Source organism: Camelus ferus, chromosome 29 (assembly GCF_009834535.1).
Source record: "Camelus ferus isolate YT-003-E chromosome 29, BCGSAC_Cfer_1.0, whole genome shotgun sequence".
NCBI lineage: Eukaryota > Metazoa > Chordata > Mammalia > Artiodactyla > Camelidae > Camelus > Camelus ferus.
In genome coordinates, this window is record NC_045724.1 from 18,825,885 (window position 1) to 18,852,725 (window position 26,841).

General features: G+C 35.0%; 1 protein-coding gene across 3 annotated transcripts in view; it reads left to right on the top strand.

The window, feature by feature from the left end:
• Nucleotides 1–8,461: 8,461 nt before the first annotated feature.
• MYBL1 (MYB proto-oncogene like 1) overlaps nucleotides 8,462–26,841 on the top strand; it is a 32,212-nt gene continuing 13,832 nt past the window's right edge. For all 3 annotated transcript variants that reach the window (XM_006193743.3, XM_006193744.3, XM_032469963.1), the window contains exons 1-8: nucleotides 8,462–8,685; nucleotides 16,786–16,891; nucleotides 17,214–17,285; nucleotides 18,706–18,798; nucleotides 20,493–20,713; nucleotides 22,277–22,451; nucleotides 24,680–24,754; nucleotides 25,386–25,490. In XM_006193743.3, coding sequence (XP_006193805.2) covers nucleotides 8,666–8,685; nucleotides 16,786–16,891; nucleotides 17,214–17,285; nucleotides 18,706–18,798; nucleotides 20,493–20,713; nucleotides 22,277–22,451; nucleotides 24,680–24,754; nucleotides 25,386–25,490 — 867 coding nt within the window. In that variant the 5' untranslated portion in view covers nucleotides 8,462–8,665. The remainder of the gene's footprint in view (nucleotides 8,686–16,785; nucleotides 16,892–17,213; nucleotides 17,286–18,705; nucleotides 18,799–20,492; nucleotides 20,714–22,276; nucleotides 22,452–24,679; nucleotides 24,755–25,385; nucleotides 25,491–26,841) is intronic.

The window sequence follows — 26,841 nt, forward strand, 5'->3', positions numbered from 1 at the left end:
GGCACTGGCTGTTATCTGTTATTTTCTGATATTGTGATTGCTGTATATATTACATTTGAGTAATAAATAATTGGTAATAGTGTATTATACCCCTGTTCTACAATACCCCTCACTGTATAGTATGTGAAGCTTTATATGAGTAATAAAACTATAAGTTAATAGATACTGATTTCCCCCTCAACTTCTCCACATCAGCTTTTAAATTTTTATTCTTTAGTTTCCTGGAATTATACCTTAATATTATAACGCATGAAAATGCAGTTCAACTTTACAAAGGAATTCTTAGTGTAACAAAGTTTTTTTTAAAAACTTCCTTCAGTGGGATATCATACAGGAACAGTGATTTCTCCCCTTAATGCAGATTTCAATGCAAATGAAATGGACCCAATTAGAAAAGGATAAGCAAAATTTCCTTAGATATATTATATAATTGGGTCATGTGATGCTTACTGAATATTTAAAGACAAAACAAAGACGTTCTAATAAAGAGAGAACTTGTTTTTGTGCTGTTTTTTAAAAAATGCTGCTGAGAGAATGATGAACTATAGAAAACAGTACTAAATTACATTGGTATAGCTTAGCAATCAACACGACTGATACTTTTAAGTTTTAATGTATATACTTAATGTCTATTTTGTTAGAATAGATTGTTTAACTTAGTGGTCGGAGAGTAGCCTCAGACTTAATAGATCTGAGTCCTGTCACCCTGCTTACTATGTGACCATGTGACACTTTCCTCTCTGGGAAGATAATGACATCTACTCGTGGAGTGATGATTAAATCAGTTAACACATATCAGATAATTAGAACAATGCCTGACATACAGTAAACCCTAAAATGTTTGCTATTATTGTATTATACATCAAAATAATTCAGTAGAGCTCAGTTGCCATGTAAGTGGGATAAATCATACATAGGGCATATATTATTTAAATAATTCATTTTGTTATGTTAAAACTTGCTTTATTTGTGGTATATAATTTATGAGCTAAAAACTGAATGGATGTATGTTCAAATATTTATGCAAGCGCTTTATGACCACATGCAACATTGAAAATCTGGAGAACTGAGTTTGTGCTCTGCGGCTAACTTATTCTGTGACCTAAGGCAAGTCATGGAGCCTTTCAAGACCTCCATTTCTACTATGACTTGTTTCACAGTTGTTATCCTCTTGTTCTGACCACATCATCATGGTCTCACTTGCTGAAGGCATAGTGCTGATGATGGGACAAATGACATGGGTATGAGCCCCAAGTAAATGACATAATTAGGTTTGCTTTGTGATTTGGCTGCACTTGTCCCAGACTTGGACTTTAGTTCTTGTACATGCATGTCACTGGTCACATACAGTTTGGAGCTCTTAAAACCTTCAGTTAGTAAGACAAACATCCTATTATGACAGCTCAGTATGAATTTCATTTTTATTAACTGGCTTTTTCAGACCCCAGTAGCTGCAATTCTAACTGCATAGTTGATTGTTTCTAATCATTAAAAATGTATATAGAAAAACTGAAGTAAGCCTTTAATTGATTTCCTGAACTGTATATGGTATACTGAGGTGAAAAACTTACAGGCTCTTCAAACTCATACTCTTTCGTCGTTGGAACTAAACTTATCTTTGGTGCATTTATCATACTACATAATTCTTTATCTAAAAACATAAATAGTGTGAGAATCTGGGGGGATTATTCCTGTTTGTCAGTTCTATGTACAGAAAGAAACATGGATAGTATGAGGCCTACCTATATAAAACAATGACTTCTTATTTTTATATTTGATTTATGTGATCAACATATGAGACTTGAATCCTTCATTCATTTAAAACTATTAAGCACTGGTCAAATGCCAAGCTTCTGTTGTGGGAACTGGGGAGACCACTCTAAATGAGACAAATTCCATGTGGCTCTTAGAGCTTACATCCCAATGATGGAGATAGAAATACACACCAGTATAAGAACTATCATTTAGTGACCCTTTCCCTATATCCAGGCAATAGGCAAAACACAACATGCAATAATTAGTTTAACCCTCAAAACAACTCTTTGTGGTTGGGTACCATAATTTTCTTCATCTTTCAGGAAAAGTAATAACAGATTGGCAGTAGGAAGTGAATTCCATTTTTGGACATGCTGAATTTTGGGTGTTTAGTGCTTCCAGCAGGAGAGAAATGGAATTCAGGAGAGAGGTGCAGGTTGGAAATAAAGATCTGTGAATCATAGGATATGACTGTAATCATAGGAGTGGATGTGATTGCCTGGAAAGAGAGTGTAGAATGAGAAGAGAGCTAAAAATGCAATTTTAGGGAATGCCAACATTTTTAAGGTGCAGGCAGAAGCAAAGGCTTGCAAAGGAATTTGAGGGATGGAAATCATAGACATTATGTCACAGAAAACAAGGGATGAAAGTTTCAAATAAAAGGAAGTAATGAAGTAAAATGCTATAGAAAGTTCAGGTAAAACGAAGATTGACTTCTTTCTTCAAGTGTCCATTGGATTTAACAGGGTTTGGTGACTTTTACAGTCACAATTTCCATGGCATGGTTGTGCTAAAGGTTAGATAATTGGGTAGTGAAGTCAAGACACCTTTGAGAAGTCTGACTGAGAGAGAAGAAGAGAAGACAGAAGATACAGGGTTATGGGAGGGATGGATGGATGAATATATTCCATGGATCACTATTTTCAACCCTGCTGGAGCCAATATCCCCCTTTTATAACAATATATTCCAGTCCTTATTTATACCCTAATAAAATAAAATTCATAAATAACTTACAATTTAAAAAAATCAATGTAATGCTCTAACTATAATATGGAGGCGAAACATAAGCGATTTATAATAAACCCCCCCCCCAAGCATAACTAAGCCAACTGACATTTATACATAGATCACCATGAATTCAATAGTAACAAATACACATATCGGTGGGTGGTATTAGTGTCTTGAAATCTTGAGCTATGTTACCTTCAGTGATGTGATTTTCTAAAACAGGGAAACAACTCTTGGTCAAGTCTGAACAAAATAATATACAATCTTCACCTGGTTTACACAGTAGTTGTCTTTCCGAAAATATTCAATGTATTCTAAAACAGTGCAAAACCAACACTTGTGCACTTGTGTTTTTAAGTAAAAAGGAGTTGGTTCTAGGCTTAAATAATTATCATCAGGTTTCTCACTTACATTACTGTCTGGTTGAACTTTGAATGGAACTCAATGTTATTCTTCCTTGTGCAGGACTAAGACATATCAAAAGTCTCAGTGTTCCTAGACCTGGCACTGTAAATGGCAGGAATGACCTTCAATAACCACAGATTCCCCTAAAATTTTCCAAATTCACTGTTCCCTTTGGAAATGTCTCAATGTGCTAGGCCAGAGGAGAAGAGGAGGCTGAAAAAAAGAATTTATTCCCTAGTTAAGTCGAAGGTGATTAAATTGAGAATAGAGGTAGAAAACAGGATTTAAGAGGAGAAGCACACACACTCATATCTTGGCAGATGTCATGTTTCCCACAGATGAGTGATAATCCTGCAATAAGGATTTTGTGGTATGTGGGTAAATTCACTCTTTTTCAATGCCCTGAATACCCTCTCCCTTAACTTGGAGTTCCTATCTTTCATTTTAAACCCTCAGTTAGTAAGGCTAAACTTTGGACATTAAGAGAGATTACTTTTTGAAGAGAAAGGCCTATTTTCATTATGACAGGCCAACATTATTTCTGACCGGCCAACATGAACATTTCAGAAAAGGTTATTAGTTTCCTATTCCTATTATTGTATTACTGCTGCTATAACAAGTTACCACAAACGTAGGGGCTTAAAATAACACAAACATTATTCTAAGGTTCTGGAGGTCAGAAGTGCAAACAAGATCTCCCTGGGCTACGATCAAGGTGTCAACAGGGCTGTGTTGTTTCCTGGAGCCTCTAGAGGAGAATCTGTTTTCTTGCCTCTCTAGCTCCTGGAGGCTGCCTGCATTCTTTGGCTCACGACCCCTTCTCCTTCATTTTCAAATTTAACAGTATAGCATCCTGGATCTCTCTCAGACTCTTCTGCTTCCAGCTGTCACTCTTAGGGACTCTTGTGATTACGTTAGGTCCACTTAGATATTCCAAACTCACCATGTTGAGAACCTTAATTTAATCACATCTGCAAAGTCCCTTTTGCCATTAAGGTAATATATTCACAGGTTCTGGGGGTTAGGATGTGGACATATTTGGGAGGGGCATTATTCTATCTACCACAAAAGGGTAGAGCAAAGAATACTGGGTTGAAATAGGGACACTTTAAAATATTTTTTTTCTTTTAGTTTTTTTTTCTCCCTTTGCAGCTCTGCCACCCTTATTTTGCCTTTAAAAGCCAAACTAAGACTTCTATAGCTGCTTATGTTAGTATGGTTTCTATGTATAATTTCCATCATATCTAAAATAGCACCCTAAATGTAAAAGAAGAAATTAGCAAAATATATTGGTGGTGGAAGAGAGAGGTTGGCCCATACATTTATGTAGTCAAGATAAGAGTTCTAAAGCTGATTTTGGTTTTCATACTGAATACATAATATATGGTTTCATTATTTCTGCCAAAGCATATTTCTTTAGCATTATCAATATTGAGACAAGCTTATATACCATATTTGTGCTATTTCCTTCTAGGATTTTCAGCAACTTTTAGAGTTTAGCATCAACTAATATTTTCTAATTAAAAAAGAAACATAGAAATTCATGCTTCAAAATAAATCAGTACAAAGATATGTATGGTAAAAAGTTAAAGCCTGCCCTGCTCCCAACTCATTTCTTTCTCCAAAGTAAAACACTGCTCCACAGTTTGGTGTGTATTCCATAGATCATTTTCTAGACTATTAGACACACAACCACGTACAAACAGACCCTGACTTTCTGTTTATGTAAAAGACATCACACAAATCATACAGTTCTGCTGCTAGCGCTCTGCACTACACCATGCTATCTCTACACTACAGCTACACTATACTTACAGTTGAATACTCACAGATATTAAGGTAGTAGAGTGAGAGGTTGGGTTCTAATTCAAATATTGGTTCTGCCACTGTAGGCCCTTGGACAAGTTAACCTTTTGGTGCCCAAGTTTCTTCACTTATAACGTAGATGAAAATAATGGTACTCACCTCACAGAGCTGTTACAATTATAGAAGTTTTGAATATTACCTGAGACTAATGCATGTGAAGCACCTAGAAAGGTCTAGTAATATAATAGCTATTTACTGGCATTGCCTTAATAGTACACGATTTTTACTGGCTATATAATTGTTCTTTCCTGCTGATGAACCATTTAAACTAGTCTTAAAATATGAATTTGTCCAAATTGGGTTTCTAATGGAATACACTACTATAAGATTTGAAGCACATCTGTTTTGCTTGTATTGAATTACATTCTAAAGCTAAATTTTTGTCAAAGGCTGCACACATATATATGTCTTGTGCTATGTATTGCTTTCCAAAAGGGTTATACCAGTTTCAATACTAACAACAAGGAATTATTCAAACTTTGTTGGCAGGATTTAGAAAAATTTTGCTATCTGAAGAGTCATAAAATGGTATTTCAACTCTACTTTAATTTGTACTTTTTGTGTCCTTGTGAGCATAAATATTTATTCGTGTACTTATTTATGTTTGCCTTTTTTCATTCATTCTACAGTTATTGTATTTATTGAGCATCTAGGTGTATCACTATTCTAGGGACTGGAGCTCAAGCAATACGTAGAACAAAAAATCTACTTAAGGGAATAATTGATACAGCTCTATTAAAACTATAGTCTATTAGGTACTATATTAAACAAGCATAAACTTTTCAAACTAACATTAGCAAACCTTGGGGGTATTTGGCCTTTGCCCGAGGAGAAGTAGGTGTACCCATGTGAAGGATGAGCATGGTGCAGCTTCAATCCATTTATGTAATAATAATGAGGCAATTTACTTAAAGATTTAGGATAAGAAAGTAAATTAATACATAATTAAAAATCATCTTATAATTAAAAATGTGACTATACCTGTCATGGAGTAGAAAGAAAATTTTATATTAAGTTTTTAAAATAAGACGGTTTTCAAAGAAACTTCCAGCACCTGTCCCCAATCCCTGTCTCCCTTTGGCATTCAGTCCCCTATACTTCTGTGGAAAGACTTGAGAAGCATTAATAGACTATTCAAAACTAACTCGGGTTGAGGAGTAAATGTGTAACAAGAAAAAGAATGTTCCTTGTTTTCAGTGTTTGTTGATTACAATTAAAGCCACTACAAACATTTGTTTCCCAAAGTGGTGATTCTATTTGCATTTCTACCAGCAATGTATGAAAGTTATATTTGCTCAGCATCCTCATCCTCACCAACACTTGTACAGTCAGTCTCCCTGCCCCACCCCGCCATTCTAACAGCTGTATAGTAGTATCTCACTGTGGTTTTACTTTGCATTTCTCTAATGATTAATGATGTGGAGCATCTTTTCACGCTACTTTTACTTGCCATTTGTATACCTTTTTTGGTAACGTGTCTGTTGACCCATTTTTTATTCCTTCTTTTTTCCTCATTATTGCTTTGAGAGTTCTTTGTATATTATGAACAAAAAAATTTTTATTAAAAATGTTTTGATTTAAAACCCTCCAAGTATCAGGTTATAATATACTTGAGGATGTATATTCAAATGACTGTAAACCACTTTAATGCCACGCTTTGTCTTTTTATAACTAATTTAAATGAATTTGCAATGTGAACTTTTTGAGGAATTATGTTTTTCTCTACCTCTAAAATGAGGGGGATTTAATTTGCTGTCAAAATCTAAAACACTGTCTTTAAGCTCTAAAAAGGTATTCTGAATAAAACTGACTATAGCCTAAAAAATATAGCAGAAACGCTATTTCCTGTTAGGAAGTAAATAAGCAGAGTAATGCACGACTCAAGAGTAAATAAGAAAATACTGTTTTCAAATGACATTACTTTCTAAATTAGGGTTTGGGTTTTTTTTTTTTTTTAAGTGAACTAGCAACACAGTACGGAATGATTTGAAAGAAAAGCTGTTTTACCTTCCCAGAACCCATATCTTGAGAAAAAGGAACTATAAAAAAGGCAGGTGTTTTAAGTTTTGGAAGTCGTGCATGCAAGCTCCTCTGAATTCACATTTACACCTGCATCTCTGATTTGCAAAAACTGATGCGTAAAATTTAAAAATAGCAAAATGTAAGTTGGTTACAATATTAACATGTGGTTTTGTGCTCTATGCAGCAGAGCATGTTACTCTGCAAATTTAGATCCTTCACCATTTCTAATCGTACTGTACTGTTACTTTAATGCTACCTGAAGCGAGCAGTTCATAGTTATCAGGCTTGAACCACCAGAGTAGTTGTAACTGCTACAAGCTCCCCCGGTGCAGTTTCCCCCCTCCTCCCGTCGCTCCCACGAAGGAAGGTCACCTTCTACCGTTGACTACCGTACTCATCAGTCTGGGCGAAACTCCCAGTCCGCTCCTGTCCTGTATTCTTCTCCTGATCAGGATTCCTTCACCTCTCACAGCATTTATTTTCCTTAGAGCCAAGTAGGAGATTAAGCCCTTTGGAGACCAGCCGCAGACTCGGATTATTTCTTTTCTGTTCCAAGCATGTGTCCAGCTAAAAACTTTTTTCACCTGTCACACTCCTTCTCATTCTTAATATTCGGCTTCCTGCTAGAGTCTTCGGTAGCCCAGGAGCTATGATGTCTGGGCAAAAACAGCTCGCCTTTTTGCTTAAACAATAACAGGCCGCGCAAATTTTATGAATAGATTTGTCTCAAGTCCGAAGACCTCCCCTCCTAACTCGTGAGGCGAGATGCACCCGAGGAGTGAGGAATCTGGGGACACATGCTCCGGCGGGACGCCCAACACTGTCCGCCACCCCGGGAAATCTGGGCTCCCGCTGCCGCTTCCGGACACGCCTCTCGGCGAGCCTGGAACTCGCTTTCCCAAGAGGCCCCGCGCGGCCCTCGGCGCCCCGCCCCCTCGCAGTGCGACGCTGGGCGCGCTCTGGGTCCTGTCACAGCGAGCCCCGCGAGCCCCGCCTGCGGCCCCACCCCCTGGCTCCCAGCTCCTTCCCGACTCCCGCGAGTTCCAGTCCCGGCTTCCAGCTCCCCAGCCCCGCCCTCAGTCGCGCGCGCTCTCCCCGCCCCGCCCCCGTTCCCCCGCGTGCGGTCGCCACAGCCAATGGGGTTCGGGGCCGCGTGCGCAGATTCAAACGGCGGCTCTGGAGGGAGGCTGGGCGCGAGATTCGGCGGTGCGGACAAAACCCTGCAGGAGGCTGCGAGCCCTGCAGAGCTGCTCACTGCGGGGAGAGGGCGGGGGTCTGCGCCTGCGGCGGAGCCGCGCTGGGACGGCGGCGAGGAGGCCGAGAGGCGGCGGGAGGGGCCGGCTAAGGGCGGGAGCGCGCCTGCTGACATGTCGGGGGCATCCCTGACCGGGCCGGGCCGGGGCTAAGAGCGGCGCTGCGAGCCGGGGCGGTCGCGGTCTGCCCCTCCGTCCCTCCGTCCTGCCCTGCCGGGGACGTGCGTTCCGCACTCGGCCGCCTCGGAGAGGGAGCGAGGGAAGCGGCGGGAGGGTCGGGGAGGAGCATTCTCCTGAGGCTGGAGGAGGCTGAGCTGCGTCCCCGCCCAGCCCGCGCCTATGCGGTACTTGAAGGATGGCGAAGAGGTCGCGCAGGTGGGTGACATCCCTTTCGCCGAGGCCTGTCGGCCCCGTCTCTACTCTGAGTCTTTCCTTTCCCGCTGCTTCCCCGCCAGGCCCTCCCGCGTCGGGGCCGAGGTTTCCCTTCCCGCTGCTCCACGGCCGCTTCGGCCCTCTGGCCGGAGCGCAGCCGTGAGTGGAGAGAGGGGACCAGTGTATTTAAGACCCAGAAAGTGAGTAACAAACGCCCAGGTGGGTCCTTTGAGTCGATTCCCCCCACAGCGCATATCCAGGCACCCAGTCTCTCATAGCCGCTTCTCGGTGGAAGTTTCTTGGCAGGTAAGTCCGTGCGCTTTCAGGGAATTCGCTTCGCGGATGAAAGTGGTAGTGTCCTGCCTGGACGACCAGAAAACGGTGTCCAGAGGGTCCCGTTTCCCCAGAATTACGGGACCGGTTAAAAATAGGAGTTCTGAGATCAACCTGGGTGGGGGACCCCCCCCCCCCGCCATCTTTGCTACCTCGAAAGGTATGGAAATCCTCTAAGGAATAGCTGAGGAGAGAGGACCCTTTTACTGTTTTTTTGTAATTACGCAACCCATGTTCTCAAACTTATGTATATGTATATATTTAAATATCTTCTGCTGAGAGGGTGTCACACTGTTACCACCAGTAGCTTTATCTTAAAATAAAACAATGTGTTTGATTCACTTAACATGATGGGCTCTGAGTGGACCTAAGTGTCACACACAGATAGGGCACGTTTTTTGTTGGAAAAGCTTGCTAGGGTGAATTGATGCATCTCATTTTTATTTATATGCCAGTACGGTAGCTGCTCCAAAATTGTGTGTAGTAATCACTTAGATGACAAGAAACTAGAGTGTCTTTTGTCAGTATTATTAAATAAGCCTGAAAAAGATGTTTGACAGGATTTCCGAATGATTGGATTTATCTAGATCCAAACCTCAAAAGTCTTAACTAGAAGTGTACTTCCCAAGTTGAAATTTAGTGCTTGATTCATTCACTGCAAATTTCTGTTAAAAATTAGCAATAACTACACATATTTGTTGCTTTATTCATTTATTAAGCGTCTTCTGTATGTAAGATATTTTTGCACAAATCAGCATAGAATATAATTAAGTCCTAGTTAGATTTGTATCAACCACAGAGTAGATCAGACTCTTGAGGTGGAACAAATGTACACACACCCGCACATGCGCACCTCTCTAGAAGAGAGTTTTCAGCCTTGGCATTATTAAGATTTTGGGTCAGATTTGTATTTGTATTGTGAGGGGTAGGGGCAGGTGCCATCCTGTGCTTTGTAGGATGTCTGGCAGCATCCCTAGCCACCAGGTGGATGGCAGTAACACCCCACTTCCCCCAGGTGTGACAGTCAAAAACGTCTCCAGACATTACCAAATGGGCAAAATCACCCAGGTGAGACTCACTGCTCTGGAACGTCAAGGGCCCAATTAACTTCTCAGTCTTCAGAAAAGATAGCTATTAAAAGCTCCTGTAACTATAATTACAGAGGTACTGGTTTAGACTTTTTCTTTTGAATTTTTAAATATACTTTCATTAAGCAAGGTGTCAAGTCAGAATGTCAACTCAATAACAGAAGTTTGTTTATATTCAGTGTGTGGCATTATCTACTTACCAAGTACTGTCAATCTTATTTGAAGAAGTTTCTTGGCCAATGCTGTCATAAGCAGTTAATTATGGTTAGACATGGATGCTTGAATGTCAGAACCCTGCCTTCTTCTAGCTGGCTTTCTGTCTGTTCATGATTTGTGTATGCTTCATAATAATGGGCTAAGAAAGAAGAAATGATTTAATGATTAATTTGCCTGAGTAAGTTAATGATTAATTTGCCTGGATAAGTTATTTTGTTTTATTGACAATACTGTGAGCTTTGAGATCTAAACATTAATTGTACTGTTGCCTTTTATTCCTGTCAGCTGTATAAATTAATTGAAGTGTATTATAGAATGGTTGAAAGAGTCTGGAGTAATTAAATGTGGTGGAGTGAAGCCATACTCCCTATGGGAGTATACAGCTAGAGGATGTGGTGAGAAATTATCTCTGGTGTATTTCTTAGGGTCTTCACATCTGAATGTGTTTTGTGCTTTAAATTATATTTCTTGTGTATGTAAATATGACTTATTTGTCTTAGAAAATAATAGACTGAAATATTTTGAAGGATGAATAATTATTTATTTAGCAAACTCTAGTCTCATGCCTTTGGCTAAATATCTTAATAATAAATATGAACCTCATTTATAGTTGAGTGAGAAAGGACATAATTCAGTCACTTTAAGATCACCACTATACAACCATTGAAGTGTTGAATTGAAAACTATGCTTTGCTATATAGAAGTTTTGCATAAGACTACAAGCATAAATCCTGTAATATACCTTTCCTATATAATCTGAAAAAAAAAAAGGAATAAAAAACTGTTACCTCAGGTTGAAACTAATGAAGGATGTTAGCTCTTGTGATCTTTGTTTAAGGTATCTGTAGTATCTCTGGTCTATATTTACATAAAGGAAAAGGTGTATTTAGTGTTGCAACTTTAAATAGTTTTAGATCCCACTGGGTGTTTTAATGACATAATTTACAGGCAGTACTAAAATTGATATATCTGTTATTAACATGTATTTGATTTCTAAGCATATTTATGTATTAAATAATTAATTTTAGGTTTTAAAATCCAGTTCCACCCTTAAAAATAAACTTTAAAAAACGTCATTTAGAAGTTAGAAGGCATATGTAAGTAGTAACAGATTCAGGTGCTTGCACTTGTGATGAATGGTGACTGCACTAAACTGGAATGATAAAAGCCAACTCTTGAAAGATGTTTTTCAGTGAGATATGTGTGTGCATAGGAAGCAGTTTTACTGTGTTGTTTCTAGCAAGACAGGTGTTGTAGGTAAAAGAATACTGGAATAGGAGAACTGATTTTTAAATCAGCTTTGTCTTTAACTAGCAATATTGTTTTGGGAAAGCAAGTAAAAGCTATATCCCAGTTTTCTGTCTGTTAATATAAGGAGTTTGGATTTTTTGGTCTGTAAGGTGACTTCTAGCTTTAATATAGTTCCTATTTTGAACTCTTGTAGTCATCTTTCCTTGTTTAAAAATATACACACACTAATGGAATAAATAGAAATGTTTTTGCATTGTTTTTGTTTATGGGTATCTGGGTAGAACTCCCCTCAGTATTTATTTCATTATTGCTATTAATGGTCAAATGAGATCAATTTGTTTTACTGTAATGATGTTAGTTTGCAGTCCAGATTTGGAAATAAAATATTCATGTATGCAATACATCCTATTAACCACTGGGTGGCCTGACTTCACTTTATTAAGTCAAACTAGTAAATTTTCATACCTTGTATTTGATTGAACTTAGAAAAGCAGTTATCCTGTCAAGACATAATAAAGATGTATTTTTTGATTATGATAAAAAATTCAGACTTGGTGCAGTTTGATTTAAAACACCAAGTTGAAGTGATTTTATTACAGCAAATTTTATAGAATTACTGATATTTCTCTAATTTCAAGCCAGTAGTTTCTTTTCAAATAAATTTTTTTTTTTAATTTCAAATTCTTCATTTGGCTACCTTACTTTACTCTTTTTATGTGGAATAATTGGTGTACTTTAAAATTGAAGTTCTTTTGAATGTTTTGTATTAGTATCACCAAGTGTGAATAGTTTGTGTATTATTTCAAAGGGAAAGTTATGACTAGCACATCCTATTAGCTTACACCCCAGTGTAGAATAACTCTTAACCATTTTCCTGGCCTAGTGAGTCATATTATTTGTGTGTGTGTGTGCATGTGTGCTTCATTTTGCTGTTTCATAATCACCCTAATCACTTGTTCAGTCATAATCTACAAAAGCCTTTCCGTTGAATATAGCACTTAGGTTATGTATTGGGCAGTTATAGAATAAATATTTTCTTTGACTTAAAAAATAAAGCTGACAGAATGATTCTGGAAACCAAGTCTTGGATGGAGATTCAGAGACCAAATTCTTCTACTTTTGCTTTGTGGCTGGAGAAATAATTTCATCTATTTTTACTGTCTTCTAGATTAGTCACCCCAGGCTAGAAATGGTTTATGTATTTAGGCTGTAGAAAGTTGCTTTTATTTAACTATTAGATATTACCAGCACTGATTGCTACAATACAGAAATACTAAAAGATATAAAAAGCAGAAAAATAAATAAAGCAAAATTTTTAAAAAATGAAGCAAATAAAACAATTTGTTTTGATGGTGTCCAGCCATTATTAAGCAATGGGACTTTTTCATTGTTAAACGGTGAAAGTAGAATATTGGTGAAGTTATTTGTGGAATTTCATCTCTTCCCCCTTTTCTTGGCAAATTGGAGGCATTCTTAGGCATCTTGATGTAGTAGCTAGTGATAAGTTTCTGAGCTCTTCTTCTATCATACTTCTATGAAAGTTTTATCATCCTTTCAACAATTACTTAAATAAAATAGAAATAATGCTAAAACTAAGAAGTAGCTAGGTAGATAGATTCTAGGAAAGTCCCAGGGTAGAGAGATGGATTCTAAGAATTCTGCTTTAATCCTCCCTCACACTAAACCACTCAAAAAACCCAGCTTCCTGAACATGATGACCATGTTGATGCAAAACAGAGAATGAAACTTCTTGTAGAAATAGAAATTTCTCACAAGTCAAGTTTGTGGTTAAAAAATAAGGCAGACTTTTAAAGTTAAGATGAACACGTTTTCAGGAAGATTACCCCTTGGAAACTAGTCTTTTGGACTCATATCCTTAACTTAAAATATTTTGATAAGAACCTTAAGGTGAATTTTTGTACAAATATGATGTAGATATTTTTGTGAATACTCAAAAGATTTATATGGGTGAATCCCCAAATTAAAAGTTGTTTTCAAATAACCTCATTTTTAAAGCAGTCTCAAGTATGCTGTTGTGGAAGCTGTTGGGATCTGAGGGGAGGGAAGAAAAGAGGGGAACCTGTAAAAGCACGACTGAGGACTGTTTGGGATGGCAGAAAGTGATAATGTTGCTGGGAACAGTTGTAGGAAAGATTAGGCAATATTAGTAAACGACTCAAAAAACCCCTTCTGTATTGAATATCTTTTTGTTTTTTTCAGCAGTTTATGCTTCTTAAAATTCTACCACTTGGAGGTGCATTTGGATTTTGAAAGTCCTTATTAAACAAATGGGAATGCCTTTCACCTCCTTAGAAGTATTTTCATTTGTTAAAAAAAAATGTTTCCTTTATCATAGCCACTAGAGATCAGCTGTATTGAGGGAGGTGGAAGTTTTGATTAGGAAGGAGTGAAGTAATTTTGGAATGCAGAATACTTGGAGGAGGTGAAAGAGTAAGAAAGATCATTCATTAATTTTACAAGTGTTTGAGTGGCAGGTACTGTGCTGATGCAGAGGTGAATGTGTTAGACATGGTCTTTGCACTCCTGAGCTTACCATTTGGTTGGGAAGGTTGGCAAGTCACTAGCATTAAGAAGAATGGGTAGGTGCCGTGAGTGTGTACAGTGGACAGCAAGCTTCAGCATGGTGTTTTATCTCATTAACTAGCCTTCTTAGAAATTTATGAAGTCATTGGATCCTGAACCATCCCCAGTTTAACAATTTAATCTTGACTAATCATTGGTATTTCTGATAGCTGAAGATGGCTGCAAATAACAGGTATTTCTTTAATTAAACCTGTGCTTTTATTTTCAGCATAGTTTAACAAAACAAGTATATATGGAAGTAACTGGCAGATTATTGTTACAAATAGACATTGACCATAGTGGGGAAAGCATTGGAATACTGAAGTGCGTTGAACTAAAGAAGCAGACAGATATCAAAGATGGGGGAGTGGTGGATTTTGATGTCTTATTTGGTCGGATAAGAATAATTTTGGTCCAATGGAATTGACAAATCAAGAGAAATTAGAAGTTCCTGCAAAGGATCTGTAAACAGATCCAAGCCTTCATTTTCCATAATGTCTGGTACTTAGAAAGTTTAAATAAATATTAGCTCATGTTATTTTCAGATGTTGATAACTTTATTCAGTCCTCTGACTATTCAGAATCCTCTAATTCAGTTTATCACAAAGGCCTGCTTTCTCCTCTGGGGCTTTGTGCTCTCTCATGGCTTTAACTGTTCTCTGTATGCTGGTGATGTGCCCAGTCGTCTTCTAGATCTGCTTCACCCAAAAGGAGAGTCACTAGCCAGCCACATGTGGCTATTGAACTCTTGAAATGTGGCTAGTCTGAGTTACTGTGTACTTTTTATTTTATTTTTATTTTTTATTTATTTAAAAAATTCTACTGGTTAGCTCTGTGGCTAGGAAGACAGTGTGTTGTTCCTGGATTTGTTCTCTCAACTTCGTCTTTTTCTTATTCTTTTTCTCTTTTGCCTTTGGCATGCTCCTCCCTCCTGGGCAATGCCACACCAGATTTTGAAGACTTAAGTAAGACAAAAGGAATGTAAAAAAAAATTGTGATTATGTTGATTATGTGTTGAAATGGTAATTTAAAAATATATTGGGTTAAATATTATTTATTGTTGAAATTAATTTCACCTGTTCCTGTTTTTGAAAATGTGGCTGCTAAGAAATTACATATGTGGCTTGCATGATATTTCTGTTGGACAGTGCTGTTCTGGGTATATCCACCTGTATATTTCTCAGGTGCCTTGAAATCAGTCCATGCTGCTTACTCTCCGCAGTCCCTTCTCCCTCCCAACGTTATGTTTCTCCTTCTATTCCTTATCTCAGTGGATAGCTCTGTTTATGCTCCCAAAGTCAGAAATTTTGGAGTCATCCTTGATTCCTCCTCCCATGTCTCATATCCAGCAGTTGCAAATTCCTTTTGTTTCTGCCTTTTTCATATCACTCAGTTTTATATGCTGCTTTTTATTGCCACTATCATGACCCTAGTTGATTTATTCTTTCACGGTTTCTTGATTTTTGCCACATTTAGATCTCTTCTCCTCAAGGATATAAAAAATAGGATTCTACTCTATTATAGTACTATTGTGTTTTCATTTTTAAAATGTAAAATATTTGCTTCATCTGAATTTTTTTATTTTAAAGTAGAACTTGAGCTTCATTTTTTAAAATGGCGACCCAGTATCTTACCCTTTATTGAAAATTTCCTCTTTACCCCACTGATTGATCTGTTACTATTATGATTTACCAAATTCCTATATGGGTTTTGTTTTTTTTCCTGAATGTTCTGTTCCATTGATTTGAGTATCTGCTCATGTGCGAGTACCATTTTGTTTTATTTATTGTTTCTCTACAGTATATTTTGATATTGGATAGTGCTAATTCTCCTATTATTATTTTTTGGAACTTTTTTTGGCTGTTGCTGCTTATTTATTTTTCCACATGAACTATAGAATCAGCTTGTCTCAGTTCCTCTGGAAATCTATTTGTATTTTTATTTGTTTAGTCTAAATTTATGAATTAATTTAAGGAGAATGGACATCTATAATATTGTTTTCCTATCCAAGAATGTGATCTAAATGTTTTTCCATTTGTTGTTCTGTGTCTCACAATAATCTTTTGTTGCTTACTATATCTTGATCTTGTATATTCAAATTATTTCTACATATTTTAACTTTTTTTGTTGGTGGTGTTGTAAATGGCTTATTTCTTACATTATATCTTTGACATGTTTTGTAATTTACCAATACCATTGCCAGGCCTTAATAATTTCATACTTGGGTTATTGTGAAAGATTGCTAATTGGCCTTCCTTCTTCCATCTGTGCATAATCCTGCTAGTGATTTTTCTGAAACACAGGACATCAGTCTTTCACTCCCTTGCTTAAATTCCTTTAACTCTTTAGGTTAAAGGTCAAATAAAGAACAAAGGTCAGACTTCTTTGCATGACATAAAGGTTATCGCTTGGCCCCTGGTGGCATATCTAGCTTCATCCCTCTTGTGTCATTAAGAACTATAGCTTCTCTCCATTGTCTGACTCTTAATTTTTTTATACTTTGAATAATCTCATTAGATATATGTCTGCTAGTCTGAGTGGCTTCTTCAGTCATAACTGTGTATACAGACTCAGTGATTGAATTCACAAATTTAAATAAAATTCTTGATTTCACAATTGTGGTTTTTTTCAGTGAGGATGAGGATGATGACCTTCAATACGCTGATCATGATTATGAAGTACCGCAACAAAAAGGGTTGAAGAAACTCTGGAACAGAGTAAAATGGACAAGAGACGAGGTACTTATGTGATAAGGTTTACTAATTTCATACTTGTATTTATTGATTAATAATATATATTAAAGATATTTAAAAGCAAAACATGAGGAAAGTTATCCATCAGCTAACCTGCACATTATTTTTCTTTAACCAGACATGAATAGTGGGTTGATGTTGAGACTGACAGAAACAGTTTAGTAGATGGGAGAACTTGTATTTTAATGGCTTCAGTCCTTCTGAAAATGGCCACCAGATATGATATGAAGAATTAAAGAGTTATCCATATTTAGGGATGGGGAATAGGGAGGGAGAAAGCTTTCTAATTTTATACCTGTTTTAATAGGATGATAAGTTAAAGAAGTTGGTTGAACAACATGGAACAGATGATTGGACTCTAATTGCTAGTCATCTTCAAGTAAGTGAAACATTATCTTATATTGCTAATGTGAATGATTTATGCCATGGAGTTAAATTTGCTGTTTTTTAAAAATGTGTCTGCATTATTTTAGATTTAGGTTTCCTTCCTAAAAACATCTCTTTCGTTCTGATCTTCCTATAGTCTGATTTTCTGTTAATTAGTTTATCCAGGGATCTAAAAGTTTACTAATTTAAAACAAAAATGATACTAAGTTTGGGTAGGGCTTTATAAATATTTGCTAATAAGTGTTAAAACATTTTGAGAGAAGTTAAATATATTGAAATATTTTGGTAGCTAATCAGTAAAATCAAAAAAAGCTGTGTTGCTGTGAGAACTAGAAGTAATGTATAGGATGTTTGGCACAGTTCCTGAAATTTAGAAGGTATTCAGTAAATGGAAGCTAAATTAGAACGGTTATTTACGTTAGCTCTATCAGTTTAACATCAGTGGTATAACAGCAAATGAAGTGAACAGGGAAGTGGTACAAGGACATACAGGAACAGCCTGATTATTTTGAAAAATTGATAATCTCAAAATGGATCAGCGTTTATGTACAGAAGCCATAAATGAAGGAGCTCTGAATAAAAGTAAGTCTACTAGGCACAAGGACAGAGACACTGGTAAACGAAGTATTTGAATCTATCCCTTTATATGCCTCTAAAATACCTGTAATACGTATATGAACTAATAGCTTTGTAAATCACTAATGAAAAGTTAAGTGTTATTACTATTATCCTTGTAACACATAGGAGTTACTAGGCCATGAATTGACTAAAATTAGGCTACATTTATTAATCATTTTTGGAATTTGAGATGTTTCTACATAAGGTTTCATCCTGGGAAATTCATTTTCCTTTTGAACTTCAAACCTAAGTAATTTAACTGGTATGTAATGCACATCTTTCTAGATATATTTAATTTTTTCTTGACAACTTGGAGGTCATCATTTATAAACATCCTTTAAATACCATGCAGTAGTCTAGTAATACTTTTCAGGGTTTTTTAAAATTATGTAGAGCTATATACTGCTATATTATATGAATCTAGACTGATGTGCTGTTTAAGTTCGTATGTCTGCTTTGCATAGTTGTCTGTTTGCTCCCTTTTATTCATCAGTCATTACTTTATGGCAGTATCTGTTATACCTTTGCTTTTTCCTGTGTTATAAGGCATGGTGTAGAGATACATGATTTAATTTCAAATATATATTGTTTTTATTTATAGTCTAAGCATTGCTTACAACTTTAATTAAAAATGAATTGGAACACAGGCATGTGAAATAAATATTACATTTTTAAAGAATGCTGTTGAATGCATTATTCTTGAAAACTTTCTTAAGGTTGTGAGACGTAAGTTTGGGCTGACTTGCTTTCTGGAAGGCAGTTGTTCAATAACAAAATCTTCTAAATTCTTTCAGAATCGTTCTGATTTCCAGTGCCAGCATCGATGGCAGAAAGTTTTAAATCCAGAATTGATAAAGGGTCCCTGGACAAAAGAAGAAGATCAGAGGGTAACATGTTCATATTCTTTATTTTCACTGTGTAGATGGACTAGCTTTTTTCTCCCTAATACATTGTTTTTTATCATATAAACACATGTTTAAATCACTTTGATTTGTTCTCTGAATGCTGCTTGCATAAGAATTGGAATTTGAGTATCTTGAGATGTAGTTTTTTTGGAATTGAGTCAAACCAAGTAATATATATAGCCTTTACTGTCTGAGAGTTTGGTTTGCAGAAGGAAAATACTATTAGCTTAATCACCTTGTTTAGAGATTAGGTTAGCAACATTTAGGGTATAGTTTCTTGTTGAAAATTGACTTAGCATTTTAAAAACAGAATTTAATTTTATTCTTATTTTATCTAATAATGTGATATGTAAGGAAGTCATTCTTAACTTTCCCTCTTGACCTATAATGAGCCCCCAAATAAGACAGATACCAGAGCATCAAATTTCCAAAGTGCTGGGTGATTCAGAAACCAAGGTTATTCTTTGTGTTATGAAAGTCTGAGAATGGGAGAATTGCTGTCCTCTGCTAAGAACTGTCCTTTAGTTCATGCTCTTTATGGCATAAATGTTGTTAATGTAGTTGGGAAATTAGAACACTCTTACTGCTACTCAAAGCAAAGAAAAAAAGTTGTTTCACGAGGCTCAGACTGATCTGATTTACTCAGTGGCAAATGATAAGTTTTAAAATGTGTGGTCTGTATCCTTTCAGCTTGAGAAAGGAAAAAATGAAAAGACAGTAACTGTAGATCCTTCCTGCTTCCAAAATGAATTATTTGGCTTTCAGCTGAAGCTTTTTTAAACAAAGATGTAAGGGCAGAAAATGCTCAAGTCTCAGCCTTTCTACTGTTATTTCAAATTAATTTTGTATGAAACAATTTAATTTACAAGTCACTTTTATTAACATCATGTATTTTGGATAAGTTTGGGATCAATTTTTTTTTTTTTTTTTTTGCTATTACACAGATACAAAATTGTATTTAATAACATGAGCATTTTCTTTTTAAACCTTGGAGAGTAATTACCTTATTTTTTCGGTACACAAGATCGCACAGGGCATTGGCATAACTCATTGTGAAATATCTTATGCTTTCATGGTAATACACTACAAATTTTAATATAATACATATTTATTGAGTACCTTGGTATCAAGTTTTGAACTTGTCAAATGCTGAAGCAGTATTTATTAGTAAATTGTTTTTTTTAAGTTACAGTTGTGGTTTGGATTTAATGCATCAAAAATAGTATACTTGAGTTATGTTTTAAAGTTCTGTCAATGCAGTGCTTTTTAAAAGTTGTTTTATGATTATGTGTTAGTTTCAGATGTACAACATATTGTAGACTTACATTTCGCAATATATACAATAAGTCTAGTTAATATGCGTCCCCGTACATACTTACAAATTTTTTTTCTTATGATGAGAACTTTTAAGATCTACTCTTCTACGTCTATCAAAATTCATCAAATTGTACATCTGAAATATGTGTAGTTTACAGGAATTATAGCACAATAAAGGTGTTTAAAAAATAAATAAACTCTATGGTGCTAAACAAACAAAAATCTACTCCCTAAGTAACTTTCAAATGTGCAGTACAGTATTATTAGCCATAGTCACTATGCTGTACATTACATCCCCATGCCATATTTATTTTTAAAAAGGTTATGCTTTTTTTAAACATTGTTTTTCTATTTCTTAGGTTATTGAATTAGTTCAGAAATATGGGCCAAAAAGATGGTCTTTAATTGCAAAACATTTAAAAGGAAGAATAGGCAAGCAGTGTAGAGAAAGATGGCATAATCATCTGAATCCTGAAGTAAAGAAGTCTTCCTGGACAGAAGAGGAGGACAGGATTATCTATGAGGCACATAAGCGGTTGGGAAATCGTTGGGCAGAAATTGCCAAATTACTTCCCGGAAGGTACTTATAAATATATATACATTTTTCTGTATTTAATCTTGATCTTTATTATGTTACTATTAGATATATTTGTAAGTGCCCCCATGACTTTTATTTTATTTATAATTAAAATTTAGACTGCATAATACAAGCAACCCTTTGCAATATTTGTAATAAGGGATAGAATTATTTTTACTGAAATATTTTATAGCAGTAATTTGTGCAATAAAATGATGGACCTTTAGATTATATGAACATTTAATGCACTCCCAAAGTCATGTTTACATATCGGTTCCATTTGAAGCAACCTTCTTTGCACAACAAATTCAGTTGGAGTGAAATCACAGTTGAAAAGATTTCTTTCGTATTGGATTCTATACATAAGACCGGAGAATAAATACACTGGCAGCAATAAAATGCGATGAAAGTGCAGTAGAGAAAATTTAATTCTTAATTAATTATGATATGAGTCAGATCATGGGAGTAGTGTATATATACACATGTGGCTAAAATATAGAACTTCCCTCAGGGGCAGTGACATGCTAAGTATAATATGCACTGCAGTGAGTCATATGTTTCCTAACAGTCTGCAGTGCAGTAGACCAACAGGTTTGGGAAAATCCATACCTCAGCTAGAAGGTATGCAGTTGTTTTTTATTATTGCAATCTCTGTGTAGTATTTCACAATTTATAAAATGCTTTTGCATGTATTTTAAAAATATTTTTTCTTTATGTGCTTGTGAAATATGCAGAACAAACATTGCTATCTTTGTGTTATAGATAAGAAAATTAAAGCATAGTGTTAAGTTTTTCATCCAAGTTACTCAACCTGGTCTAGGAACTTTTGATGTTTTCAATCTTATGCATCTTTTTAACTGACCATAGAACCTAGTTTAGTTCTTAGCAGGATGTAGGTTCTCAGTAAATGTGCATTGTTTTGAAATTTATGCTGTAAGTAGCTATAGGTTGAAGATTTACATTTTACAAGGTGAACTTCGGTAACAGGCGAGCCAGTGAATTTCTTCTATAGGTATTTTGTTGTAAGAAGTGAAAAAGAATACTGGGATTCTGGAATTTGTGGTTTGCTTTTTATGACCATGTTTGATCCTGGCTTTAAGGCTTCTGTCCTTGCTATGCCCTTTATCTGGAATGCTCTTTTTTTCTCTCCTTATATGGCTGGTTCATTCTCATCATTCAGATCTTAGCTTCACTGTCACCTTACAGAGGACTTCCTAGACCACCTAATCAAAATTACCCCAGTTACTCACTTTTCTTATCCTACTTTAAATGATCTGCATTGGACTATTTTTCTTATAATTTATTTTTGTCTTCTTTTCTCCTTCCCTGCTGCCACACTTCCAGTGAGAATGTAAACCCCATGAAAGCAGGGACTTTGTTTTATTCACTGCTATAGCTCCAGTGTTTAGAGCTGTGTGTGACACACATACAGTTTATTTTTTGAGTTAAAAAGTATCTAATTTCACCAGTTGTTAAAATGTATTTTAAGTACCTTGTATACTTTATACAGTGTTAAAATGTATGGAATCCTCTGTTTCTTTTTAAACATACACTTTCATTTCTTAGGACTGATAATTCTATCAAAAACCATTGGAATTCTACTATGCGAAGAAAAGTGGAGCAGGAGGGCTACTTACAAGATGGAATAAAATCAGAACGATCTTCATCTAAACTTCAACACAAACCTTGTGCGGCTATGGACCATTTGCAAACCCAGAATCAGTTTTACATACCTGTTCAGGCACATATTTTTAATACTTTTATTATTTAAAAAATTACTTTACTTGCTGTATGGGAAGATGTTTAATTTCTTAATAGGACAAATACAACATATATTAAGGGAAATAGACATGTCAATTTCCAAACCAAAAAAATATGCCATAATTAGCTGATGAAGCATTAGTGGAAGTTTATCTCTACTTGTTTTGATTGATAAATATTTGGGGGAACAAACGTATTAAAATACTTCCTTTTATATATAATTTTTACATTATCTGGTTAAGAAACTTAGTATGTGTATTTCCTAATACCATCATTGAATTTTCATGATTCAAAGCTAATGGTCATTTGTGCTTTAATATCTATTGTAGTTTCTTTTTAAAGAATATTTTGTGTAATTGTAGTATTGCTTATCTCTAAGAGGTAAGTGTATATAAAATGGTTTAAAGGAGAAAATAGTCAGAAATCATTCAAGTCATCCTTTTGAGGACTGTGGTAAATAATTGGTTTTTTGATGGCATTCAATCTTGCTTTTCCCTTATCACTCAACTGACTGAGTGACTTCAGCCTTTGTTTAGATAGGTTAATTGAAGATTACCCATGTTCATCATAGGGCAGGCTTTATTTTCCTTATATTTTCCTACCTGGAAGAAATTAGTTTAGGAGTTTTCATAAGATTTGTTTTACATTTTCCTGTCTGCTTGTCTGTCATGCCATTTTTCATGTTAACCAGTTCTTGATTCTTGTCACATAAAATGTAAAGATGAGGTCAGGATTTAATAGTGTCTACCGAAAGATAAAATTTGGCTAGGTATTAAAAATCTGTGCTTAGTATGCCTCAGATTTTATTTTATTCCATTAAATGGACATTATATTTTTTTAGATATAATTTTAAAAGAACCACTTAAAAAAAAAACTGGTGACATCTTAATTTACAAATAGGAAAACATATGAAGACAGGAGTTATCTGCTGGTACTCAGTTGTACCTTAAAGTTTTTATTGTCTTTTCTTTACATTTTTCTTCAGAGTCCTAGATTTCAGCAGCATATACTGAAACATTCTGCTTCTATCTTAGAAAGATTATCATTTAAATTTATTTTTTTTAACTCATAGGAAGATACTTTTTAAAATCATTTGGGGCCAATGGAGTGTTTAACACTCTCAGTCAAAATATATTGGAAAGTAAAAAAATATGTATACATATATATAGGAAGTAAGGATCTTTCTTGTGCTTTAAGAATTATTTACCTTTTAATAATTCTTGAAAGGTTTATGTGTTCATAGTTCAGTTCATTTAAACTGCTAAAAAGATAGTTCTAATTTTCACTTGAAAAAATGGATTTGGTTTGAAATACTGTCACAGATTTAAATGAAACATTTGAGAAAGATAAGTTTCTGATTCGTTGGAAGGTGAGCAATAACTGATATTATCAAGTGTTGTGAAAATTAAGTTCTGTGTTAGAAGTTATGTATAGTGATACTGCATATGAAAGTGACTTAGGTGGGCCATTATGGAAAATAGACCATTTCAAATTTATATTTAAGTTTTTAAGATTTTAAAAAAGACTTTCGTATTTCTTCCCACCACTGCACACTAAATTTGCGTGCAACTTCAAAATTTTTATTACAGATACTTTAGAAAAGAAACAGAATCAACTCTTAGTCTATTGTCAGAGTATTAAAAAGTACATGAGTGATTCTACTTGTTTTTGAAGACAAGGACTAGAAACAGCCTCTGTTTTCACATCTTTCTGTACACAGATTGCAGGGGGTGGTGGTAGGAGTAGGAGATAAGGATACTGAAAACTACTGTAGGCTCCATCTTCTTGAGCGCTTCACGTGGACCAGCCCCTTCCTCTGAAGAATAGGAACACAGTTACTTTGTCTTCTCCAGAAGATAGAGCAATACTTTAATAGCAGATTTTTAAAAATATTTGGTGGATATTGCAGATAATAAAAGACTGGCTGATAAATCTAGTCAAATAATTCTCATATTTCATTCAGGAGAAAACAGGTCTTTCCTAAGATCTAATGACTTTCAATCAGTAGATTCTAAGAATGGAGATGTAATTATTAGTTAGGAAATTATTATTTAAAAAAAAAGAAGAAACTATAGTACATAATATTTAAAGTTAACAGAGACAGATTTTTAATGTTGATATTTTATTCTGTTTTTGTGCTTTGCTTCAGATTTAAAAGCATTTATATAGTGTTATATGTATGATATTAATGTTTTAATTACTTTCTAGATCCCGGGCTATCAGTATTTATCACCTGAAGGCAGTTGTGTAGAACATGTTCAGACGTCTTCTGCCTTTATTCAGGTAACTTTTATTTATTAAAAACAAAAAACAAAAACAAAAACAACTGCAACAACAAAGGAAATACTTTCAAACATTTCCAAGTCTAATAGTGCCTATTTCCTCATCTATAAAACTAGGGCAAAAACAATGCTATCCGACCTATTTGAATATTATACCATTAATGGAGAAAGTTTGTAAATGGGTTTGAGAAATGTAAACCGTACAAATGTAAGATACTCCACAGCATCAGAGGGTGGTTCTTTCATTCTTCCAACTTAGAGCATTCAGGTTATGAATGCACATATTTTTGCTAAAATGGATAGAATATGTACATTGAGTCAATAAATTAAAACAGAGTTCACACATAAGTTTGTAAACTGACATAGATGATACAATGCAAGTTTTGTTTTTTTAATACGTTTAAATTTCCCAAATCTTTTCTGATAAATTGAAAACATTTACCAGCACTTCTTTAAAGGGGGTACCAGATGGATTATGATACTGAGTATTTGGGATTTAGTAGTAGTAAGCTTTATTAGAGAAAATAGATTTTATGTTGCATAGAAGAAAATAAAAACTAGAACATTCATAATAATAATAAAGCAATTATGTAAGTAGCCTGTTTTTTTCTCTTTTATTTAACTTATTTTAGCAACCCTTTGTTGATGAAGATCCTGATAAGGAAAAAAAAATAAAGGAACTTGAGTTGCTTCTAATGTCAGCTGAGAATGAAGTTAGAAGAAAGCGAATTCCATCAGTAAGAAATAAGCTTAAGTGTTTAGATTTTATTGTTAGAATCGTATATATGCTTTATATGGTTTTATAGTTTTATAGTTTTATAATTTTATTGACTTTTGTATGCCAGCAAGTGGAAAGCATATTCATCGTGACTTCATATTTTAATATGGACTGAAAATAGTTTTTCTGATTTACAGCTTTGAGGTTGCCTGTTTTTGATATGCATCTCTTTGAACATAGTTCACAATGTTCTGTATTAAGATATTTCTTGAATCATAAATATCAAGCAAATTTATGATATAATTTTTGATGTGCATATTTTTGAAAATTTTATGTGGTTTAGATTAGGCTTTGGTTTTATTTTAGACATTCCATGTAATAATGGCCTTAATAGAAACAAAGGCTAAAAAACACCAAGGAATTTATAGATGTATAGAGATTTATGTGCTTCAAAATTAGTTTTATTCTCTTAGAAAAATTTTTCCCTTTTACTATATTTAGAATACAAATTCAGTAAATTGGAAAAAGTAATAATGGTAAAAATATGGGAAAAGGGAACATTTCAATTTTATGCTCTCTAAAGAAATTTTTCTGTGGATGTTGGGTTTTGGTTACTAGGTATGAAAACTGGTCTGAGATTTGGTTGACGAGAACAGCTCGGAGTATTGAATCGGAATAAGTGGTAATGATTCTAGCTAAGTTAACAGGCTGTGCTAGATGTATTAAAAGGAAAAAAAGTTTATATTTAACTGACAATTTAAAAAGTTTAATATCCTGGGACTTTGTACATTTAGGAAAGTATTTTTCTTGGTTTGGGGCTGAATGAGGGGACAGTACATTTACAGTGACTAAGAACTAACAAAGTTATGAAATAGACTAACCTGAGAACTTGAAATAGCATTACGAGGCAACTAGTGATGTCTTTATACCACTTCAGAAAATATTAATGAAAACATTACATTTGTTAATTGTAATAGATGAGCTATATACACCATGGGAAAAGTAATTTTTGTTTTGAAACTGCAAAAACCATGGGTAAATAGGAAGATCTAATCTAAGGGTACTTATTTTAAAGTTAATTTTGGTTTTATTAAGAAGCTGCAAATAAATATTCATGGTAAGAGAGTCTACATTTGTAGACAATATATTCATGTTTAAGCACATTTTCTATTTTTTTGATAGTAGTCATTTTTTAATTTAATAGGATATAATTAGCTAAAAGAACTGGCATTTTGCATTAAAAAGGGAGAAAGTTATTAATTTGTTTTTTAGAACTTGCTATCTAAAATTAACTCTCATAAAAATCTTGTTGAAGGAGATTCTAGAGGGAAGTTGCTGTACCCAGTGTAATAGACTCCATACATATATAA